This window comes from Anser cygnoides, chromosome Z, assembly GCF_040182565.1.
Source record: "Anser cygnoides isolate HZ-2024a breed goose chromosome Z, Taihu_goose_T2T_genome, whole genome shotgun sequence".
Classification (NCBI taxonomy): domain Eukaryota; kingdom Metazoa; phylum Chordata; class Aves; order Anseriformes; family Anatidae; genus Anser; species Anser cygnoides.
Window position 1 is genome coordinate 84,280,118 of NC_089912.1, and position 24,421 is coordinate 84,304,538.

The 24,421-nt window shown below is 36.6% G+C and overlaps 1 protein-coding gene across 7 annotated transcripts in view; it reads left to right on the top strand.

The window, feature by feature from the left end:
• Positions 1 to 24,421, top strand: part of UHRF2 (ubiquitin like with PHD and ring finger domains 2) — an 84,205-nt gene that overhangs the window by 35,387 nt on the left and 24,397 nt on the right. For all 7 annotated transcript variants that reach the window (XM_066988939.1, XM_048050747.2, XM_048050748.2 and 4 more), the window contains one exon: positions 18,785 to 18,894. In XM_066988939.1, the coding sequence (XP_066845040.1) occupies positions 18,785 to 18,894 (110 nt within the window). The remainder of the gene's footprint in view (positions 1 to 18,784; positions 18,895 to 24,421) is intronic.

Here is a 24,421-nt window from a genome sequence, read left to right on the forward strand (position 1 = left end):
GACCAACTCAAAATCTTTACATTTCATATAAAGTATCTTTCTGTCTGCTAGTCATCACCAGATTAAAATTAATGTGATACTTAAATCCCACAGCTGTCTGAATCTTGGAATTCCAGTGTATGTTTTTTAAAATGTGCAAACTTAGCTATGAGTTGTAATTTCTATATTTCATAAGATTACTGAAGATAACTACAGGATTTCATGTATTACGAGATTCCACCTGATCAGAATGTTTTTATTTGTATTTATATTTTTTAGCTATTTATACATCTATTTATATATTTTGATTCCATTCAAAGCTGAAGTATCTGTTTTCAGTAACTTTAAAATTTAGGAAATTCTAGGTCTCACTAAATGTTAGTTATCTCTGACAATCTAAGTAAGTCTGAACTGGCTAATTGAATCTTTAAAGAATAAAATTTTGGTAGCTTATGACAAGTAAAATGTGGATCTGTGGGGGTGGGAATTATATGTATTTTCATGTAGCTGAACTTAACAGAGTATCTTTCTTTTGTTTGGTTTTCCTGTTTGATTTTAAAAACTCATGTATGACTCTTGGGTACGGTGTTTTCTGCAGAAACTTTTATGATATAACTTCCAGTAAGCTGTATGGTTGCTTTCTTAGAGATTAAAAGATGGTCAATCTTTATGTACAGTCTCCTTGAAGAATTCACTGTAACCTTCCTCCTCTCACAAGCTTTCCTCTTTCCTTTAATGTTATCCTTTTCTGGCACTAAAGAACTGAAGGCAATTGGATCCAGTCTGCCACCTCCATCCATGCAGAAGATGGAAACATATTCTAAGGAAGGCTTACATGCAAAAACTGATTTTAAAATGAAACTGGAACTGAAGTGAAATTTCCTTTTGCTTATTAAATGATTGGTTTAATCTTGGCATGCCCCAAATTTACTCAGTGAGTAGCGTCATTAGTCTGGGAGTATATTCCTTAAAATGAAGTAGACTACTTAGAGTATTTTCCTTATAAGAAGGGAGAAACATCGTATCTGTAGGAAGATATGATGCAGGATGTGGTTAACTGGAAGAAATGTAGACTTATGATCAGGTGCAATTCAGTATTTTGCTTAAAAATAGTCATATATAGTACTAGGGCAATAAGGCATGGTATGTAATACGAGTAGGTGAAAATTGTTTTGTGGGTGGTTTTTAGTTTTAAAGTAACAGGATTTGTTTTATGGACAATCTCAGTATATTACCATTTCCTTGTGCTAATTAGAGCAGGCATATAGAATCATAGAATATCCTGAGTTGGAAGGGACCCATAAGGATCATCAAGTCCAACTCCTGGAACCACACAGGTCTACCCAAAAATTCAGACCATATGATTAAGAGCACAGTCCGAAGGCTTCTTAAACTCCAGCAGGCTTGGTGCTGTGACTACGTCCCTGGAGAGGATGTTTTGATATGTTTTGAGACAAAGTGGGGAAAAAATGTAAAGCAAGAAGAAATTGAATTATTAATCATTAACTTAGCAAGGGAGAAGAGATTTAAGAGGACAGAATAGAGGGATTAATGTTTTGCAATACATTTAATAGTTGTATGACATTTGGTGAATCACAGAGATGGACTTCATGGCCTTCTATAATCAGAACTATCCAGTTATCAGTTTACATTAAGTTCAGATGTCTATCGATAGTTATTTAAAACTGTTGTCTGTAGGTAGGGGTTCTTTCAGAATTTTTCCAGTTTAGTAAAGTAAGATTTGTTGGCAAAACAGAGTACCCATTTCGAGTGATGGCTATATCAAGTGATGGCTAAAATTCTGCTTGTGGTGGTTGGATCTCTACAGGACAGCTTTTTTTTGTCCAGTCTGAATAAGCTGATAGTTATGCTTCAAATTTGAAGATAGTAACAGAGCAAGTACTGTGGGTGTTCCCTGTAGTACTGACCTCTCACTGCCCTCCGGATAGAGGTTGGGGGGGGGAAGTCACAGTTGATAAATACTGTAGGTGGTGAATTTAAGTCCATTTTCCAAATGGAACCCTATTTCAGTGAATTTTCTTCCCAGATAGGAACTTAAGTTTCTTTTACAAGTTGATAGTCTGTATATGCAGCCAGTCAACTAGTTTGCAGAAGGTAAGGTTATCTGAGCCCTATAATTTCTCTAACCTATCATTTCTGTAACATATCAAGGAATAATACTTGGTAAATAATACTGTTATGTGTTACCTAAACCATTCCTATCAGTTAACAGTAAATCCTCTCATTTAAAAGTACAAGATAAATGTGCTAGGATTGATAAACTTGGAAGGAGCATGCTCACTTTACTTTCTCGTAACGTTGGTTTGCAAAATAAAAAGTCAGTCTTACTGTTTTTAATGTTCTTATCCAATGTTGTAATTACTTGTTCATTAAAATAATTAACTAATGCTAACATAATGATGTACTCTATCATAAATGTTTTATGGATATGTATTAGTGAGTAACTGATTATATGTTAGTGATGAATTATTTGCGCACTACTTAAGAACAACCTTAAGGCAGTAATGGCAGGCAGAGTTCTTAGAGATGATTCAGATACAGTCACAGCCATGTCTCCTCCCTTTCTGGTATTTTGTTAAAAAGGCTCTGTTTGAAACAACCACTTTTGTAGAAATTAGTTAACATTTGACTTACTGATGTTTTTAATGACTTCTGAAAAAGATTTCATGGAGCTGTTGGCACTGGGACAGGAAGTATCAAGACTATCTTTGTGGTATTTGTGGTAATGCTTTGGAGAACATAGAACACTTATGGTAGAACATACCGTGAATATTTGTTTTTATTGTATCTGTTGACACGTGTATTTGTTGTGTTACTTTTACTCGTGTCTTAATCACAACCTAAAGGAAGTGTCCGGTACAGTCTGTCATCACTAGTCCATGTTTTGAGAACCAGAAATGGATTAGAGAACATTACCAAAGAGAAGTGAGACTGAAAAAGAGAAAGACATCGTTGTACAGAAGACTTAACCACATTTCTATCTGTCCTGTACCTGCATTGGAACTGAAATTTAATTTGTAACTGTAGAATGCCTGAGACCTATCCAGTTTGGACTTAATGTCTTAGATAGAAATGCTTGGGAAACTGGTGCTTTGCATACTGCAAATGGGCTTAGGACCATGTGTATTCCATGACTGTGTGCTCATATGTGCAGGTCAGAATGGTCTGTGTATGTGGCACCTCCAAATAGATTTTAATTGGATTTGCAGGGTGTACCCTGCTCAGGCAGGGTAATCTCCAGAGGTCCCTTCCAACCTCAGCTGTTCTGTAGTTTTGTGAAAATCAGCTCTTACTCTTCTGAATTCGGCCCTTGAAGATTGGAATTTAGTAAGAACCTCTCTCAATACCAAGAGATATCTTTTTGTTTAAATCATGAGAATGATACAAGAATATAAGAAAAAAAAGGTTCCTTCTGCAGGTTTCATACCTGCAGGTTTTATACCTCTTACCAAGTGAATATTTAATGAATTTGAGGTCTTTACCTGAGTAACCGTAATGGAAAGGGTTCTAAAATGTCAATGTTAATATATTGATTATCTTTTAGTTCTGTGGGGCTTTCTGCGAGGCCTCCTGCTCCTTAAAAAGAATTGTTTTGTTTTTGAGGTAGACCTCCTTTTTGAATGTTTGGTTTTCTATTTAGTCTTCCATATTGAAAGTTTATTTTCCCCATTTAGAACATCACCTCTGTTTTGTTGTAGGATACATACATTTATCGTTTCTTTGCTTAGACTCCTTTTAGTCATGTCTAGCATGTTTTTGTTCTTGGAATGTAGTATGATGTCTGTAGAAAGATTTTATCTCTACAGATTTTACTCTTTCAGCTGTTTTTTCTAATTTTTGAACACTTTTTTCATTTATACTTAATTCCTGGTTTTGAAGTCATACGTAATCATTTTTCTAGTCTTTGCAGAGATACAGAACTTGAACACATTACAGAGCAGTGAAACAAGCCTTGCACTCTGTTCTGGATGCTTCAAAAACTGTCTTTTATGTACAGCTAGTCCAAAAAAGTTACTGGCAGTTGCAACTTTTTTGACACTCACGAAGTATATTACTGTTATTTCTCTATCCATCTCAGTATGTGTTGTGATAATTAACATGTAGTTGATGTTGTCATACCTCATTAGGTACCTAGTAGTGTAGTTCTGATACTAAATGTTTCTTGCTTAGATTTGGAATTTCAGTCTATAGTTCGTACTTTACTTATGTTTGTATATTGTTGTGGTATAATACTCTACACAAAATAACTTCCAATTTTGTTTGTTTTAATGTAACATCTTTTGATTGCTGGTGGTTAATCTTGGAAGACATTGTTTTGCTGATATGTGGAATACTAACAAGATTTACTTGAAGCTGTTTTTCCAAATAGCTTTCATGTGGTATCGACGAGTATTCTAAGAATTCTGATTGCTGAAGAACTTGCCTGAAAGTTTCTTGCACAGACAAATGGCATATTTCTTGTAGATGACAAAACTTCTGAAAGGGTGAATTCATATCTCAGTCTTTCCTCTCCTCCTTATGACTTCAGTGCAGCCCTTCATCTCCCAAAGAAGAGACATTTTTTAATTAACACAGCTGTTGGTAGGAGCTTCTCAGTCCTGCTGGTGAAAGGGAGAGGCTTTGGAGGACAAATCCTCCTAAATGAAAGGAGCAGACAAATTCTGTGAATCAAAACCTGGTTAGCTGCACAGCTGGTGTTGACAGGGATTTGGCTTTTGATACCATGGGTCCCATATTTGGATTCCCATCTGTTCCTAAAAGCCTTTCATCCTCAAGTGGAATAAGAGCATCTATGCCAACAGACTGAATCCTGGTGAGTAGAGCTTTAGGTAATGAGGGAGGCTTATAAACCCCCTTGTTAAGGGGTGGTTTAGTATGTGCATGGAAAGCAGAGGGTACAGGGTGGTGGGAATAAGGAGGATCTTGGGACTGATAAAAGAGGTATACTCATATCAAGTGCATGTATGCAAATATATACAGCCTGGGAAAAAAATCAGGAACAATTAGTTCTGCATCTGTGAGATGATGGGACAACTAATGTGACTGGAGTGAGAAACAGATGGATGCAAGCTTGTCAGGAACAACAAGGAAGATGAGATGGGGTTGCAGTGATGTGAAGTGTAGATATAGGGAACTCTTCAGCAGGATGGCAACAGTGAGTGAGATCTTGTTGGTCAGGATGAGAGAGGTCAAAAAGGATGGCATGGTGGTAATTCACCCATTCAAGGTGATGAAAAGGACAAAGCCTTCTTTAAAAGTCTCAGAGTAACAAGGCACGAGTGTTCATGGAGGACTTAAAACTTCCTGATACCTGCTGGCAGGACAATACAGTAGAATGCAAGCAGTCGAGGATTTCTGGATGATGTCAGGGATAACTTCTTGATACAGGTATAGGATAGAGCCAACAGGGTGATGCACAGTTGGATATGCTGTTTATTGAAAACTACTGGGGATGAGATGCTTAATGGTAGCCTAGGCTATACTGACCATGAAATAGTGGTTATCAAGATACTGATGCAACAGATGAAAGAGTAGCAGACAAGTCCATGGAACCAGATAGGTTGCATCCAGGGATGCAAAGGGAACTGTGGTGTTGTAGTAATGCTGCTCTCTAGTGAGTCTGAAAACTCACTGAGATCAGGGGAGGCTCTTTGTGACTGGAAGAGGACAAAGGTTGTGCCCACCTTCAAAGAATACCAAGATGGAGCTACAGGCCAGTCAGCCTCACTTGAATCTATGGGAAAACTCTAGCAAGGTCCTCTTTGAAGTGCTTGCCATTTGAAGATTGTTTGGAGCCAGGATGGATTCCCTCCCCCCCCCCCCCCCAAGCAAATCATACGTAATGAGCCTCACCGCCTTCAATGGTAAAACAAGTAGTGCTTGTCCAAGGGGGGAACAACTAATTTACTTTAGTTTTAGCAAGTCTTTCAACTGTGTGTCCCACAATACTCTGTCCAAATTAGGATGATGTAATCTTGTTAGGTGGGCAACTACATGGGATTAAAAAAAAAAAGAATAACCAGACTCAGAGTAGTGCTTAATGGTTATACACTACTTGGAAAGGGAGAACTACAGGAGTCTGTTCTGGGACCTGTACTGTACACTGTCTTCAGCAATAGCCTGGCAGAAGCAAGGTTGTGCACTACCATCAAGTTCACAGAAAGCAAATTGGCAGACTGGTGGATGCACTCAAGTCTGCAGGTCAGAGGGACCTGAGCAGGCAGGAGGAATTGGCTACCAATGAGCCTTATGAAGTTTAACAAGGATAAATGCAGAGTCCTCCAAAACTTGGGAAGGCAGAGCCTCTTGCTGCTATGGAGGTTAAAACTGGACTGACTGGGAAGCAGCTTTGCTGTGAAGAATCTGTGGCTGTTGGTAGATAGCAAGGTGAACGTGATGAGCAAGCAGTGAGTCCTTGCTGTAATGAAGGCTAACAATATTCGGGCTATATGAAAAAATTTGGGCTATATGAAAAAAGTGGAATCAGAAGGTTGGCAGATGTATACCCCCCTATTGAGTACTTGTTAGACTGCATTAAGAATACTAGATCCACCACCTCAGACACCTGTGCACACAAAAACAAAAGATAAACTAGAGGAGATCTCTGAGGGGCTCCAAAGGGCTGCTGAGATGATTTGGGAAGCCTAGTGATACATGTCAGGTGGACCAGAGGCAATGGACCTAAATTGCAACAAGGGACAGGGATAAGACAGGGATAAAATTTGTTAAAACATTAGCTACTTAAAAAAACAAAACCAACTCAAATAGATGTATTAAAAGTTATAATATCTTGGGTTTGATAATCATTTCATAATTAGAATAAAATAAAAATATATTTTGAATGTGAAGAATGGACTGACTTGAATCGTAAGGGTTTTGTTTGTTTTCCCAGACCAAAAAAAAAAATACATCTTCAGTACTTGTAACACTATCCTTTTTCTAATAAACATGCAGACTTGGAAACACAGAGTCTTTTGATTTGCTTTCTAGGAAGTGATTCTTAGGAACGTTTCAAAACTTTACTTTCCCCACTGAGAACAGAAAATTGTTTCAAATAAGAGAGGAAGAATAAACTTCAGTAAAAAAAAAAAAATAAATCATTAAAACATTATGAAAATAAACATTTAAAAGGAATAGTGTTAAAATATATGTATACATTTAAGGGACTCATTAAGGGTAGAAAGGACTCCGTCAGCTGGTCTAGTCCAACTCCCCTGCTGGAGCAGGATCACTGAGAGAGATCAACCTAGGCCTATGTCCAGTTAGGTTTTGAATATCTGGGTAGAGACTTGACAACATGTCTAGGTAATCACTGCTTAAAAAAATAAATAAATGTTCAGAGGGAATTTCATGTGCTTTCATTTGTGCCCGTTACCTCTTGTCCTTCCAGTAGACACTAGTGAGACAAGTCTGGCTCTCTGTTCTTTATGTTCTTCCATTAAGTATTTATATGTATTATTAAGAGTCTTCCGCACACAAGCCTCTGTACTCCAGACTAAATGCTCCCATGTCAAAGATGCTCCGATTCCTTAATTATCTTCATGACTCTTTCCTGGAATTGCTCCAGTAAGCCCGTAACTTTCATATACTGCGGAGCCCTGAACTGGACACAGTACTCAGTATTTGGCATTGCCAGTGCCTTTGTATTTCCCTTGGTTGAACATAATGAAATTCTCTGTCCAGGTCACTCTGAAAGACAGCACACCCAGTTGGTTTGTCGGCCTGGTTTTGTGTTAAAAGAGAACTTGCTGAGAATGCACTAGGTTCCCATGGTTCCCATCATTCAGGTCATTGATGAAGGCACAAGACAGTACTTAACAGCGTACTGGCTTCAGTATCAACCTCTGGGGTAAACCCCTAGTGGCTTGCTTCCAATGGGACTTTCTGCCATTCTCCACAATACTTTGGACCCAGGTAATCAGTCAGTGTTTAATCCTCTGTACCGTGCACTTACCTAACTTACACTTCAGACTTGTCTGTGAGGATGTTGGGGAGGCAACGTCAGCCATACTAAAGTGGAGGTAAACAATATCTGCTCCCCTGTCATCCTCCAAGCAGGTCACCTCATTGCAGAAAAGCACCAGGCTAGTTAAACATGATTTTCCCTTTGAAAGTGCATGCTAACAATTCAAATTCACAATCATCATCTTTTCCTGGATCTGTCAGCGGATCTTCTTTCTTGCTCTTCCTTCCTGAAGATAGGGGTGACATCTGTTCTCTTCCAGTTCGCAGGAATGTGTCTTGGTTATCATGGCCTTTCAAAGATGACCTAGAGTGGCCTTGCAAAGGCAAAAAGTAGCTCCCGCAGTGTTCATGGGTACCTACTAGGTTCCACAAACTAACACATGTCCAGTTTAAGTGTCCTTTGCGGAGGCTAAGTCATCTTTGCTTGAGACATGCCCACTGGTCTCAGGGACCTGGGATTTCTGAAGACTGATCTTTCCAGTAAGTGCTGAGGCAACGAAAGCTTTGAGTACCTTTGCCTTTTGTGTTTTGTGTTTCGTTTTGTCATCAGGGACCCCGTCACATTTAGCTGTGAGTCCGTGTTTTCTTAGTCTTTGTAGAATACTTTCTTGTTGCCCTTCACATTGCTAGCCAGATTCAACATCAAGTGGACCTTGGTCTTCCCAACTCTATCGCTACGCAACTGGACAGCAACTCTACAGTCCCCCTGGGTCAGCTACCCCTGCTTCCACCTCTTACATACTTCCTTTGTATGTGTGAGTTTAGTCAGGAGCAGCTTGCTCATCAGTGCAGGCCTCCTGATGCCTTTGATTTCCTGCACGTGGGGATGAACCTTTTTTGAGCTTGGAGAACAGGATTCTTTAATATCAAGGGCTGTATCTTGTGGGATTTTTCCAAGCAGATCTCTGAAGAGTCTGTGGCATTGCTTTTTACCTTGCTGCCACCTCTAAGGATCTTTAATTCATCCTCTCATCATTGCTGCAGCCATAGCTGCCCCTGACTTTCACATCCCATTTCTTCTGTTTGTAGTCAGGCCTAGCCATCCACGTTTCCTTGATCACCTGTGTCAGGAAGTTGCCACTGCACCTGAGAAATTTTTTTAGGTTTCTTTTGTTCTGCTGTCCTATCAAGGTGCTTACAATTCCCCATGAGAACCAGGTCCTGTGGACGCAATACTTCTAGCATCGCCCATGTAGTTCTGTCTGGTAATCTTGACCCATGAGCTCTTGACTGGCTACTGACCTGTCCCCATTAAAGGGCAGCTTCCCCTCCTTGCCTTCATAGCCTGTTGTTCCTAAAGAGCGTGTATCCATTCATCACAGCACCCCAGTCATGTGGGCTATTCCACCATGCCTCCATCATCCCAGTGAGGTTGTATTCATGTGATAATTACACAGACTTCAGTGATTCACCCTGTTTGTTCCCCGTGCTGTGTGTATTAGTATACAGTCATTTCAGAGAGGCAGCCAGATGTGCAAGTTTCCCAGAAAGGGCACAAGAGCTTTCCCCATAAGGTTGTTCTGGCATTTCCTTCTTTAGATATCTACGCTTATAGTGATTACACTTCAGCCTTGATTGCTGTATTCCTTCTCTTCTGATCATGCCTGACCCTTTGCTTGCCTGTCCCATCCACAGCTTCCTGACTTTGTTGAAGGAATCTCTCAACAGTTTTACCCAGAAGTCTATGAAAATTGTTATATACTCACATAAAAATGAATGATGATGGTATCATCACCAACTCCAAACATTCACATAATGACTAGAAAAGCTATATTGCCATTATGCAATAGCCATAAGGCACTTGAATGGGGCATTTAATATCATGCAGTAATGGAATTGGCCATCATGGCACGGGAATTTGATTTAATTTGTCTAAAGAGCATCATAAAGAATGAAGACACTCCACAATCAGTAACTGCCCTCTAAATACCAAATTAATTAGGAGTTTTTTTCTCTATAGATCCGTGTACTTTCTTTCAGGAATTCTTGGTGAGAAGAGATGCATCCTGTTCTGAGCAGAAACATCTCTGGATGCCAGCTCTTTTTACTTGGTCGTTTCAGGGTGTTCTGTCAGCTAGGTGTTAACATCTGCATGTTTCAACATGGATTTGGTATCTGTGGCCAGCCATTTAGCATTGTGGTAGTGCAAACGACAAACTTAATAGAGTCCCAAAATGGGGAGAGCCTTTCTGCAGTACCATGGAGAGGTCCTCAACGTGGATGCAGGGCTGGCCATGGGTAGGCCTCAGCATGGTGGGTGGGATCCATCGTTTTTCATCTACTGCCTTTTCCTCCATCTGCTCAATGGCACAGGGCAGTCATGCTCCAGAGCTACCCTCATAAACATATTATTAGGATGTCCCAATGTAACTTGCTCTTTTCTTAGAGGTCAGTGCTTTCCCCATTTTCCAGGCGTTAAGTTTTTGCTTGCTTTTCTAATATTCATCTTCTTTATAGTTCCTAGGCTAAGGAAGAAGGATAGTCCCTGCAAACAAAGATCCTCTTTCATAGTCTTGACCAATGACTTACAATATGATGATTTCTAAATGCATGAAACATAATGGTTACTTCTGAGGTTAAAAAAGTAATATGCTGGCTGGCTTGTACGTGTATCCATAATGTGAATCTGTAGGTTTAGCAGTCAGGGCAGAGGGAGAGAGGGGGTGGGGTGGATAGGGATTGTTTTGTTTTGCTTTACTTTGCTTTGTTTTAATGTCTTTAAGGGTTCCTGATAGGTTATGACATTTCTGACAGTACAGTCTTCAATGTATCCTGGAAAATAGTTTTGTTTTTATCTTTGTCTTAGTGCTCTCTCTCTCCCTCTAAGCTTATATTTATATACGGGAATGAAATTTTTGCATAGTTGAAAAGTTGTCTAATGTGTTTGTCATTATAGTGGCTCATGTAATAAAAATAAATAAAATTGAATTAAAAGCACAACTAGTACTGTTCTATTTTGCAACTACATTTGTATGTTCATGATAAACCAAATGGATGTGGAATATTCTAAAACAATCTTGAAAATATTGTCTGTTTTTCAGTTTGCATACAATACGAAATGAAAGAACTTCTTAGCAATTTAGTGCAACCTAGAAGATTTGGTCAAATTATCAATGTAATATGCTATTTTTATGTGGGAGGATTCAATAAGTCACTTTAAAAAGAAGTCTGTTTAAAATCTAATCTCTAGTCATATCTGGTGAGCATTGTAATTGCTTTATTGGTATGTTTTAGCCTTTGTTTAATTGTGTAAACAGTATGTGTTTGCAGTTTAGCCAAAGTTATAATTATGTTTAAATGTAAAGCAAGCAGTAGTAATTTATATCAGATTGTGATATTTTCCATTTAACATCTTTTGAAATATAAATGCTTACACATGTATTTGTTTTAATTTCAGAAACATTTTGGTTGATAGTGACTTAGAATGAACATGTTAAAGTGAATGTCAGAACATGTTTTGATTTTCAAGAGTAGGTTTCTGTAGACATTATTTATCTTAATTGCACTAATTTAATTCTCTAGCCTAATGATTATAACATACTCAGTATTTCTATAATACTGTTTTCTAAACGTTATTCATGAAGTCTGGTCAGGAGCCCATTTTCTCTTTAAAAAGTTTTAAAAGGTTTATCTATTTTAAAATCAATCCCCACTTTCAAAAGTGTACATTGAGTACGGCAGGATACAAGTTCATGCAGCTGACAGATGTGAAAGCACAAAGTGTGGAGAAGCAAGGACATGCTTCTGGTACATGTGGTACACATGAACTTCGGAACATGAGTGTCTCAACTGCTGTCAGAATAAAAGTTTGAAGTTGTACTAAATTCTAAATTCTAGCATTGAGAGTGGTAATATTGAAAAGGTTGCTTGCATAGTTCTCAAGAAGTTATTCAACTGTTTGATGGTGCAGGAGAAAATAGAAGGATCCTAGCTGAAAGTTTAGCAAATGCAGAATGGATGCTGGTTGATCATAAACAGAAGGTAAACAGATTGGTGCATATGAAAATACAGATCCTCAAAGTGGTAGTAAATTTGGTCCTGTTTTGATTCCTATATTGATTGCTAAATTAATTCATACATTCACTGATCATAGCTGACATTATGTTCTGTTAGGTTTTGTTCTGATTGTGGCTTTTTCTCTGCTGACCTGGACAATACCCTTTGATGGTTACCACAGAAATTGACAAATGTCTTAGTTGTCAGTGGCAAACATGACTTAGTGTGAGCAATGTTTTTTTTCTTGGAATCATAGAATTGTAGAATGGATTGGGTTGAAAGGGACCTTAAAGATCATCTAGTTCTAACCCCCAGTCTTTAGGAGACCTAAAGATTCACTGTATTAATATAACCCGTGTGTGTATTTTTTTTTCAATAGAGTAATTTTTACAGTTTTGATTCAGGTTAATATTTTGACTCTTAGTGCATGTGGAAATTCTTTTTTTCCAATTTCAATATGGTAAAACTAGAAAATGCCAGACATAGGTCTAGCAATTGAAACTGAATGTCTCAGACTATAAGATCCAATAGAGTATTCACAATGTGGTAATTGTCTTTTAGCAGGTTTTATTTTCTTGAAAACTGACCTTCGAAATATCCAGTATAATGCCCAGATAACATACTTCTAATCAAGTGTGCTTATGTTTGTCTAGCATGTTTTGCAAACTGAAGGTTTAAACAAAAAGAAAGATGGAAAAACAAACAAACAAACAAAAAGTATGGATATAAGATTCAATTGAAGGTTTCTCTCTGTCTGTGGCTAACTTATCTAAAAGGAAAGCTTGTGTTAGGAATTTTGTTGTATTGCAGGGTTTGGCTGGCTCTGTTTTGGGATTTAATTTCTTTAAATGATTTAGTGTGCTTTCATGAAATACAAATGGAGTCTTTTTTACTATGCTTAAGGTATATTTTAAGTTTTTTTCATCTGATTTTTACTATGGTAAGGTGAAGAAATGTAGAAAGGTGTCTTGTGTGAAAGGTGTAGAAAGGTTTCTCTGTATATTTCACAGAATAATATAACCACAATTTTATTAGATAATCCTCTTTTTCTTTTTTTTCCTTTTCCCTTTCCTTTTCCTTTTCCCTTTCCTTTTCCTTTTCCTTTTCCTTTTCCTTTTCCTTTTCCTTTTCCTTTTCCTTTTCCTTTTCCTTTTCCTTTTCCTTTTCCTTTTCCTTTTCCTTTTCCTTTTCCTTTTCCTTTTCCTTTTCCTTTTCCTTTTCCTTTTCCTTTTCCTTTTCCTTTTCCTTTTCCTTTTCCCTTTCCCTTTCCCTTTCCCTTTCCCTTTCCCTTTCCCTTTCCCTTTCCCTTTCCCTTTTCCTTTTCCTTTTTTAAGAGAAGTTACGTATGGTCTGATCATTAAAGCTAATATATGCGTAGGTTGACGGAAGAATTAGTCTTTTATGAGCAAATAGCTAAGCTGAGTTTTTCAGCCTTGGTAAGGCAAACCTACTTTTTACTAGCCATCAGTTGTCACAATGGTAGTTGAACTGCCTCTGTAGTTCTGGATATGCAACTGTGGTATTTACTGGAACACAACAGCTTTGTAAATGTATGTGATAGTGTTTGCTTGCTACTTATTTCATTCAGAGCAGAAAATGCAATGTTTTCTCTAGTTTAAATACTAGACTCCTTTCAGAAAAAACTTTGTTAGGGGTTATTTTCTGAGTGCCCTTATCCCAATGAAACGTGCAAGTGACACCCAAAAGGGAAGGACATTTACCATGACCATATATGTGATACAGAAATTATTAATTTTGTCTGTTTTATCAGTTCCATCTAGGTATCAGAGCAGTCAGAAGGATAGCAGTGCTATGAGAGGAAATTACACTTTTACCAATTGTTACCTGCTTACAATTGAATTTTCTTATTTTTTTTCTGAGAGTTCTGTGTTTTCTAGCATTAGATAAAGGACTTGTTTTATTTAACTAGCTATAGAAGAAGTATTGGTGAGCTTCAGCGCTTTGAGGTTGAAATACACGTGATTTTTGGTAATGAAATTGATGATTAAAATCTTTGCTTCTGCATACTTCACAGAAACTTTTTGACATGGTGCCTTTTAGTTTACTAATGTCATTGAACCAAATTATAAATCTCTTCATGTTTGAAGAAAACAGTGACATAATCAATGTAGTTAATAGTTTAACAGTTTAAATCAATGTAGTTTAATAGTTTAAATTGTCATCAGTGGAATTTACTGCCAGTAAATATTCTACTGAGCTCAGGTTTGGCTTGTTCCCCATAGATATGGATAGCAATAGCACAAGCATCTGTAGATTTGCTTCCACAGCTTTATGGTGTTTTCCCACCTTTCTTCTTGTCTAAAAACTGTACTTAGAGAACTGCATGCAATGTAAAGTTTGTTTGGTTTGGTTTGGTTTGGTTTGGTTTGGTTTGGTTTGGTTTGGTTTGGTTTGGTCTTCCCCGATACTGCTTTCTAAATTCTGGAGAAGATGCTGTAAGAAATGACCTAAATTAAAGTAAAACAGCTCCAAACCATAAGACAATGTAGAGACAGGGGAAAAAAAGTTACAAGTCTTTCCTAGAAGCATTTTTGCTCATAACAGTGATAAGAGTACTACAGGCAAACCCACACAAATACTGAATATGTGCAAGATGTAAAACTTGAGGGAATATAAGCTGTGCAAATAGGCTGAAATTTGTCTGAAATGTACTAGAATTTGAAAATATCTCTTTATATGGGAGAGTCATATTTGTAGCAGCTACGTTTTGTTTTACATTGAACATGTCAATATCATTTCCTGACAAAATTTTAACTGATTTAATACATTATGCTTCAGCTTTTCAGTAGATACACCTGTAGTTGTAGTCTTATTAAAACCCAATGTATGCAGCTTCTGTGACTACTCTGACTTTCCCATACAGATCTGCTTAAAATTTAAGGTTTGCTTGTTTTTCTTTGTATGCATACAGATATTCAAATCCATACACATGGTTTGTTGAATGTAAAAATTCATGTTATTTAGGAGAAATAAGGCATAATTCTATGTTTTAATTTTAAAATGCATGCACTGCTTTTGAGTTATATTAGAAAGAGCTATTAGAGGAATCAAGCTAGATCAGCAGTCAAGCCGTGGTATAGATAAGGAACGTTCTAACATAATAAGGTTTATAGCATTGAAGAGGGTCAGGAGAACTGCTGGTAGCTCTTTTCTGTGTGTGTGTTTGCTTGTTTGTTTGTTTGGTTTGTTTTGTATGTGTGTTTTTTTGATGTTGGTGTTGGTGGTGTTTTTTGTTGTTGATGGTGTGTTTTGTAAATTTTTTGGTTTTTGTTTTTTTCAAAAAATAAGTATCAAGGGAAACCTTGATACTCTGAGAAGGTCCCTGTGTATTTGTTTGTTTGTGTTTTCTGCCAGAGATTATGTATACATTTTTTCCATTGAAAAAGGATCTATGCATCTTTGAATGCATGATGTTTTATGACTGTGAATTTATGTTTATGTTGTAGATAATCCAAAGCGTTTTTGCGTGCTACTGCAGAAGAGAGGTATTTCCACTCTCACTTTACCTGCTGTGCTATACTGGCCCCCAAAGCCCTTCTTAGAGGAGTAGTTATTCTTGGAAGTGCTCTTTTATCTGTTTCAGGGAGGATTTTCTAGACACATATTTCACTTTAAACCAAAACTGGAGATTTTGCCTTAAACAGAACTGCAGATGTGGTGACAGCTGGAGGATTTTAAATGCCATAATCATTCACAGAGTAGAAGTATCTCTAACCTTATGTTCTCGGAGGCATACTTTGCAATGACAGAAGCTGGAGTCCAGCCTTCTAGTGTGAGCGGTTGGACCATACAGTCTCATCCAGACTGAGGTGCAGGGAATTCGCCTTCCTGTGTTCACTGCACTGCATATAAACTTAAATAAGACTGAGAGATATTTCCACAATGTACGGAACTGCTTTAAGCAATGCCCCCTAGTGTGCAAACGAAACTTATCTTAAATACATGATTTTTTGGTGAGGAAAATAAGCTTTTCTCTGTCAGATTGAGGTATTTGCATTGATGTAGCATTTGTATGTTCTGTTGAAATATCCAAAATCTCTCAATTTTGCTAGTGGTTTCTGTTTATGCATATGACTAACAAGAGGGGAATTATTTCCCTCCAAACCCTGGAAGGAATAAAAAGGGTCAAATAAATACAGATGCCAAAGTGAACAACTGTTGGTACATGTAAAAGGCAATCATGGTGAATCAAGACACCATCAAAGTCATCTCAGACTCCAGTCCCATGGAGATCTAAACCACTGCAGATCTCAGGGCCACCAAAAAGGGTTTTGTTGCCTGTGGGTTTTTTCCTGGCTTAGTTTTCTTCTGCCTTAGTTAAGTCAGCATGTGGTAGAGTCCAAGAACTGGAGTCAGCACAAGGGAAGTGGTGGGAGCAGACAATGAAACGGAGGAGAGAGCAGAGCCTTTCCTTTTTTGCTTCTCTTTTCTGAGAACTGTAGTCTTACTGAAGAAGCAGAGGCACACCCTCAAGCAAAATAAATGGGCAAGTCAAGTCCCAGATTTGAGTTACCACAAACTATTAACAGACAAATAGCAACTTTTTATTAAGAGTATTCTAATTTACATTTCCGTTGGCTAGAGCTGCTTGGAACTTTGAATGGCACAAAGGCCTCATGTTTGCTTTGATAGTAAAACTGCTCTTAGGCATCAGTAACAAAGAGGACAAAAACAGTGATGACATTTAAATGGATTTACTTAAACTAGATGCATATTTTTTGTGAGCGTATATGCATGTGCATTTCTTTCCCACATTGCTTTTAGAAGCAGTAAACGTGCTCCCCAATACATTTAGACCTGTGAATCTGGTCTGTGAATATTCGGTAACTAATCCGGGTCACCAGTGAGTTAGTCTTGGAGATGATCTGTTATTGCAGTTAGCCTTATTTATAGTGGACCGTAATATGTTGTTTCCCTGCTCGTCTATAGTTTGATGTAGTTTTGTAGCATGGAACTTTTTGTAGGAATATGCCACCTGGATTTCTAAGCAAGAATTTTTAGATCGTCTCTGTGATTATTTCCTACAAATATCCTACCAATAGGGCTTAGAAGAGTTGTTCACCCTATACAGACATATTGTCAGGCTGGTGTACACTCTAATAATTTGAAAGAAACAACATTTTATCTTACTAGTGGTGTTTGCGTTGAAAGTAGTCTCCAGTGTAGCAATGTTTTATCAGTATCTTCGATATTATTCATTTTCATTATTTCCTTGTAATGATGCAATGTGCTTTAGTTTTGCTTAGCAGCATCTTGCACAACCTAGTTCAAATACTGAATTGTAATCAGTGCAATAGGTGTTTTTTTGTTTGTTTGTTTTTTCATTCATAATAAAGCCTTCAAAAAAAATTGTAATCTTAACTCTTTCCTGACTTGGAAACAGGTTGACTGTGTGCTACTACTTCTCTGTTATGTCCAGCACATCCAACATCTCTGTGTGGGAGAGAAGAAAAATATATATTTCTTGTGTTGCAGAGTGCTCACTGGACATTTTAACTACAAACATCACAGGCTTGGTAAAATGTTAAACTGTATAATCTTCATAATTAAAGCTATGGCATTTGTGGTCTGTATTCCTTTAGTTACTTGTGTAATTTCAGATTTTGAAGAGATCTTTTAGAACCAAAATAGGGATTGCAGCAGTTCAACAGAGTAAATTTTGACAAGGAGAGAAGTTCAACAAACCCAAAAGTTCTTCAGATTTCTTTTTAATAGCTGGGTATCACTCTAAAAGAAATAAAGCTCTCCAGCAAGCAAATTCCTTTCTCTTGTGTCAAATTGCTCAACTGGTAATAACACAATTCAGTGAAGTCAGTGAGACTGTGCTCAGTAATAAATGCTTCCAATATGCATTATACTGGAACTTCACAATCAGTTCTAAATTACGTAGTAAATTGAAAACAGTAGAAGAAGAGGTAGTTGAAGAACGCATTGTATCATCCTGGGGAGGGAGGAAAAGACAGCATTTTAGAAGTGTTGTTTTTTTTTCTAAACTTTTCTATCTAAATGCATTTATATTTGGATTAGAATTTTAGTAAATGCATGTGAGAAAGTGAAAACCTTCGCTTTACACATTATGTTCCCTAATCCATCTCTAGAAGGCTTTTAGCATTAGTCCTATGGAGTCATAGGGTATTTGTTATTTATCACTGAGGTCTAAGGAGTTGAGCTGGTACAGAAATCTGTCATTAACAGGACTAATCTCAGTATCTGAAATTCAATATTGTACATGTGTTTGCAGGATTGAATTTTAGTTTTCCAAGACATTTTAGAAGTCAAAGTAAGGCTTTTAAAGCTTTCTTTTGGTGGTAAGAGTTTTAAACGATCTCCTTTATCATTTTTCTTGCTATATAGGTTCCAAGTAACATCTATTATTGTATCTTGTAAGTCACAAATCTAGTTTATTTCTGGCAGTGTACCCTCACAACAATGTTTAGTATGCTTCATTCAAGAGGATAGGATTTTGTCTGGTCCGCTGTGTTCAGCCAGCAAAATAGTTTGTAGTTTTAGAGGTAGAAGTGCAACGTTATGGGTGGCTGTCAAGGAGAACGTACTTACTTGCAAGCTGTGATGTGGCAGTCAGGTAATCTGAGGGCAATGAGCTAGTCTTTTGTTTATGCAAGTGTAAAGAGCGTATGTTTTAGTTTTGGTAGAGTTAGTACTACACCGAATTTTGTGTGTGGACTGAATCAACAATGAAAAAAGATGCTACTTAGATTTATCCCATTGCTTAGGAGTCATAAATTAAAGAGTCTAGGTATGAGAAACCAAGTTCAATGTACTTTTTATTTTTATTTTTCAGAGGCCCAGAAGACACAATAAATGATTGTAAAATCCTTTTTATAGAAGAAATGTACAAGATTGAAAAGCCAGGAGCTTATCCATTGACATTTGGTGATGGAGATTTCAAAAGTATGTGGTTTTTGTTTTTGTTTTTGGCATTTGAATAGATATAAAAATGGAATACTTGAATGATGTTTCTTCAGAATGCAGAACAAGTAGTTTGCAGAGGTAATAATAAAGGTTTTGCATGCACAGGAAAGCAGTAACATAAAATTCTTTTTAGATTTCTGTTCTAAAGGTATATTTACTTTAAGGTAGATTTTAACATCTTTGTCTTGAGCAGAGAAATGGGAATATTCCAAACAAACTGTGCAAAATGAAGTCATAATCTTAGTTAAGTTCCTAGACAGGTGTCCAGGTCACCAGAACTTCTGTGGCAATGGACATGCCATTTAAACTTCTAATAAATTAATAAATGCCAAATACAGAATTAGTCTGTAATGCTGCTCTTTAAACCTGTTATTATGTACGAATTAAAAAATAAAATTAAGAACTTTGTACCAGAGCTACTAGTACCATGAAAAAACAAACAAACCAAATAATTAATGTTTAGATTATTTTTTGGCCCTGTAAAACCTTCTAAAAATAACTATGCCATACCTCCTCATCCTCCCCACAGCCAAAGGAAGGAGTTGGTGGCAGCATATCTAAAAAGTGGTGGGACATTTTATCCTAACTTTAAAGATATACTGAAGTTAGGAGGGATAAGATGGTGTTTATGACAGTGAAACTGAGAGATTGATCTTCAGCTCTACTAATAGATGTTACTGAATTAAAAAATGAAGCAGATACATCATATCTTAGATTCTTGACACCAAGGCAAGTATTTTTCAGAATCTTTGTATGTAGCTATTAGTGCACAAGAATTAGTGTACTTACTGTTTATTTGCAGTCACCTAAAAAAACGTTTTTTAGAAAAGCACACTGCATTTGAAGTTGTATTCTTAAAAGTTGAAATGTGACTTCCTGTAAATAAACTTTTCACAATTCATTTTTCATTGCTTGTGATTTACTTTCCTTAGGTTACTTACAAAAAGAACCATTCTTTTTATCTTCTCTATGCATAATTCAAGTGGTTTTGCAAAATCTTAAAACACGTTTCTATTTAAAAAGCTGGTATGAGAGAAGTTAAAATGTACTGGTACTGCTTTGCTTTTACAAACCTATTTATTTTGCAAGTATAATTATTTACAAAACCTTTTAAAGGGCATATAAAATTATTACAGTTTGTTTAGTCCTTCCCCACATTTTCTGTGTACTAAATTAATTTTTAAAAGTATACACATGTTAAGGAGGTGAATAATTACTATATTGCTGATTATACAAAATTGGCTACATTGGGACCATCTGATTTGGCTTGAGTATTTATTTATTTTACATTCTGTGCTTCCTCTGATAATTGCTGTTTCTACTATTTCAAATTCAAGCTCTTTATTTTCACTTACAGCTCCTTCCCCTCCTATTTTAGACCTATTTCGTCATTTGTAACCTCTTTGCTTAAATGACTCACTTACTGCTATCTGTGTAGAGATTAGCACCTCTGTGTATGTTTTGTTTCATTCTATTCGTGCTCCCATTTCAGGATATTGTTTATAAACCTACATAAATAAATATAACATATAAATATAAACTTTAAAAATGTAAACCTACAAATTTAATTGATCTGGTAATTTAGTTTGATTTCTTATCTCAAACTGTTCTTTTTTCTGAGTCCAGCTTTCTCACCACATTGCCCTTTCCATTTCTGTTCACGTGGTTCTAATTTTTGTGGTAAACTGTCTTGTCATTGTTGACTTATGACACTGCACATCAATTGAGCTCTAAGTAGTACAGCCTTTGCCTTTCTGCCGTGCTCAACTCTCTAGTCCTACTTTGTATTTAAAAAAAAATACATACGCATATATTTATCAATACATGCACATCTATTTAACTTACTTGTATGCTATGACAAGCAGTAGATTTTTGTTACAATAGTATCATGTGAGATTCAAGAATTAACTGTCCTTAAATACTCTATAAGATTGCTGCGAGCAGAATCAGAATATGTGCTGACTATATTGTTGTCTAATGAAGCTGCTATCTGTGTCCTTTCCAAAAGTTAGTATGCATACTTTGGAAATCATCCTCACCATATAAACACTGTAGGCTATCTCTACAGGGAAATTGTTGCTCCTTGAGCATGGTCATATGTTAATGAGGCTTTGTATACATAAATTAGAAAAAAATGTGTATGAAGGATCAGTACAAGTTTATCAGTTACATTAAAAAATATAAGGTAGTTATTTTGAAATTATTTAACTGAATTCTGCAGTCTGGGAAAAAGTTATAGTTAAACCTACTAGAAAATTATGTTAGAAAATTAGTAAATTAAAAAGCAACATATTTGTAAATACATTTAAACTATTTCTGTGCAAAAAAGGAATTAAGAACTGGACATCAACATACACTGTTTCCAGCAGTATCAAGATTTGTGCAATAAATGTGAGATAACTCTTCCTGTAAAAGAAGAGAATGTGAAATAATAAGTGCAACTAAAGTATACCTGGCTGGTAGGGATGAACAGACCTGTCTCCATATGACCAATATGCCAGGTATAAACAGTGCATTCAGTTAAGAACATGGTAAAGCAGAAATGTGAGAAATTAAAGCCATGTAATGAAAATGACAGTTTGCATTTTGTTTGTGTATTGAAGAATGTTGAAAACTTCAGGTGTTGTTTAACTGAACAAATACATAGACCTCTGCTTTTCTTCAGAAATATATATATTTTAAAAAGAGATTATTACTAATCTTTGACCTATGAAACTGCTTTTGTAACAGAAAACAGAGTAAATTATGTAAGCCTAGACAACCTGTGGTGGTAAGATATAGAGAAAAATAAATTTCTTTTTGCCTATTATTTGTCAGATGAGATAGAGTATGAGTTTATTTAGGGACGGCTCAGTCATCAGTTCTAAGATTTTTCAAAGGAGAGACCAGTTACCTGGGATTTTTTCAACCTCGACTTGAATTGATGTTGATAGCTTGGACAGATCAGTGAGTTTTGCGTAGCTGTTCAAGAAATTCCACAGGTACAGCCATGTACAGACTGTTTCATCAGCACTCTTTTCTTTTCTCTTCAAATGAACCCTGCGGGAGAAGTCTTAGACTAGAAGATTACTTCCATTTGGATGCTTTTTTGTTTTTTCTCTTACAGAAATTTACAAATTACAATGTAGGTGTACTTCTTCCACCTGTGAAGATGAGTATCGCTCAATATCATCCAGGACAGTAGATATAGCACAACACTTGGTATTCCAGTCCCCCTTTCTTATAAGACTTTCAGTATGGAGTTTCTCCCACAGAGATTTTATTCTGATATCTTATCCATGTTGATCACATTTTCTGTAAAGTCTGTCCAGTTGGGACAGCAGTTTTTTTTTCCCCAGCAGAAAGGGGCTGAGATTTCCGCAATCCCATAGTTATTCCTTTTGTTCTCCATATGCTTAGGAAAAATGCAAAAGTATCCAGAACTGTTCTGGATACATCAAGGAGATACCTCATCTTTCTTTCTGTTCAGGAATCAGCTCTTAAATCTTTACTTTATGTTATATGAGCAAACTAACTTGCAATGACTTGATAAGCTTTCCAGCTTCTGAAGGCAGCAACTTAAACAATAACTCATGGTGAAGAAAAAATAAGAAATAAAGCTAGGAGAAGATGGAAACTTGTCCTTGAATAGTATTGTCCCCTTCTAGTGAGACAAACCTGGGAGCAGATATCTATGAGGTTTGAAAAAATCTAGTCTCCCATAAAAATGTGTCAGAAAGACAGACATCCTTTAGTATGAAAAAAATCCTATGTTTTACTAAGGGTTAAATCTTTTATGGGAACAGGCAATGTTTTCTTAAATGTTATGATTTGACATTTGTACCCTTCTGTTTTTGTGTGATATTCTTAGTTCATGCTCTCTCCTAAGGGCTGTATGGGGTTTGGGGTTAGAGCAGGTTGGTTTATAGTTTGCATTTTTATAACTCTTCAAAATTCTTATTAATGAATTTGCCTGTGACATCATGGACATATACAGTCTTTGTTCCTGAGAACGAAAGTGTTAGTTTTTGAATGAATAATGAGTTTGGGGTATTTTTACCAAAGATTATGACAGGGACAATTTTGTCTGTCACAGATTTTGTCTGCCAGACTGTCCTTCTAGGCAAATTGCCCTTTTGAGAAGACATTATGAATCAGTTCAGAAGTTTCTCAGATAGTTCGCCTATGGACTTACAAGAAGATTTATTCCACATGTTGGTATTCCAGCTCTTTCAGTTTCTGAACTACTATAACTCACGGTTATTTTTTTCTCCCAGAATTGTGCTCCTGAGAACATTTTGTGGCCCAGTCTTCCCTATTCCTTTTTCTGAGCTTGCATTGAGATTTCCCTGTTAGAGTACACAGAGAGTACATATTAAAGTACTCTAACAAACTGAAGGCCACTGTCAGTAGTAAAAATGTTTTTACCTATGATTTTCCTCATCTGTCTTAAACTCTTTATTGTATTCCCTCTCACCTTCTTTCTCTTAAGGTGGAAGTAGTAACAGGAACAAACGTTGTCTACCTTGTTGTCTACCACTTCTTCTTCAGAAGGAAGAAAAGGTTGTTGTTCGTACTTCACAGTATTTCTGACAGTCTACAGCTGTCTCAAAGCTTCAGATAAACAGTCTGTCCATCCAAGTGAATTAAATTATAGAATGTTATAGTAGGACCAGAGAGCCAGAATTTCAAGTTGTAAACTTCACAGAATGAATGAAGAAAGTTAGTTAATAAGCCTTTCTATTTTCCTATCTTCTAAACTTTCAGAAAAAAAAAGTCTTCGTATTATTGCAGGCATCTAGATTCTCCAACTTCCTACATCCAAATCCAAACTCTCAAATAGTCTTTGTAGTCTTCTGTGCCTTCTGATTCAAAGACATTTACTTCTTTCAGATAAGATGATATTTCAAGAGCAGCTTGGAATTACTCAGTTAATTATTATATTAGGCTAGTTGAAGGTCAAGTTCACTTCCATGGCATTTCTAGATGTCTTTCATACAGAACACATATGAACATGGACAGGAGTTGGACTTGGTGATCCTTGTGGTTCCCTTCCAACTCAGGATATCCTATGATTCTATGATTTTTTTTTTTCTTTTAATGAAGGAATTATTTGAGCAGTGATCAAGTTCTCTTCTGAAGTCTTCTCTCATTCCTCTGGACTTCCCAGTTGTTTCAAACATTTTTCCTGTAAGTCTTAATTCTGCTATATTCTGCTCTTTCATATCTGTTTTAGGCTACTGAATGATTTGGGAACCAATGCCAATGTTTTTTTTTGTCTTTTTTTTTTTTCATAGCAGTGTTCATTTAGTCCAAATTTCCAAGTGAGCTAAACCAGAAAGTTAGTGTTTCTTTGTGTGTAAACTAAACTGCTGCTCTGAAAAACTGGTGATTTTGAGGTGGACTATGATCTTGGACTATTAATTCTTTTATGCAACTGTAAATTTAATTCTAAGGGGAAGAGAGCTGTTCTAGTTTGTAGTTCTGTCTGCATTTGACTGTTACCAAGTGGGATTTTTTCATGGCT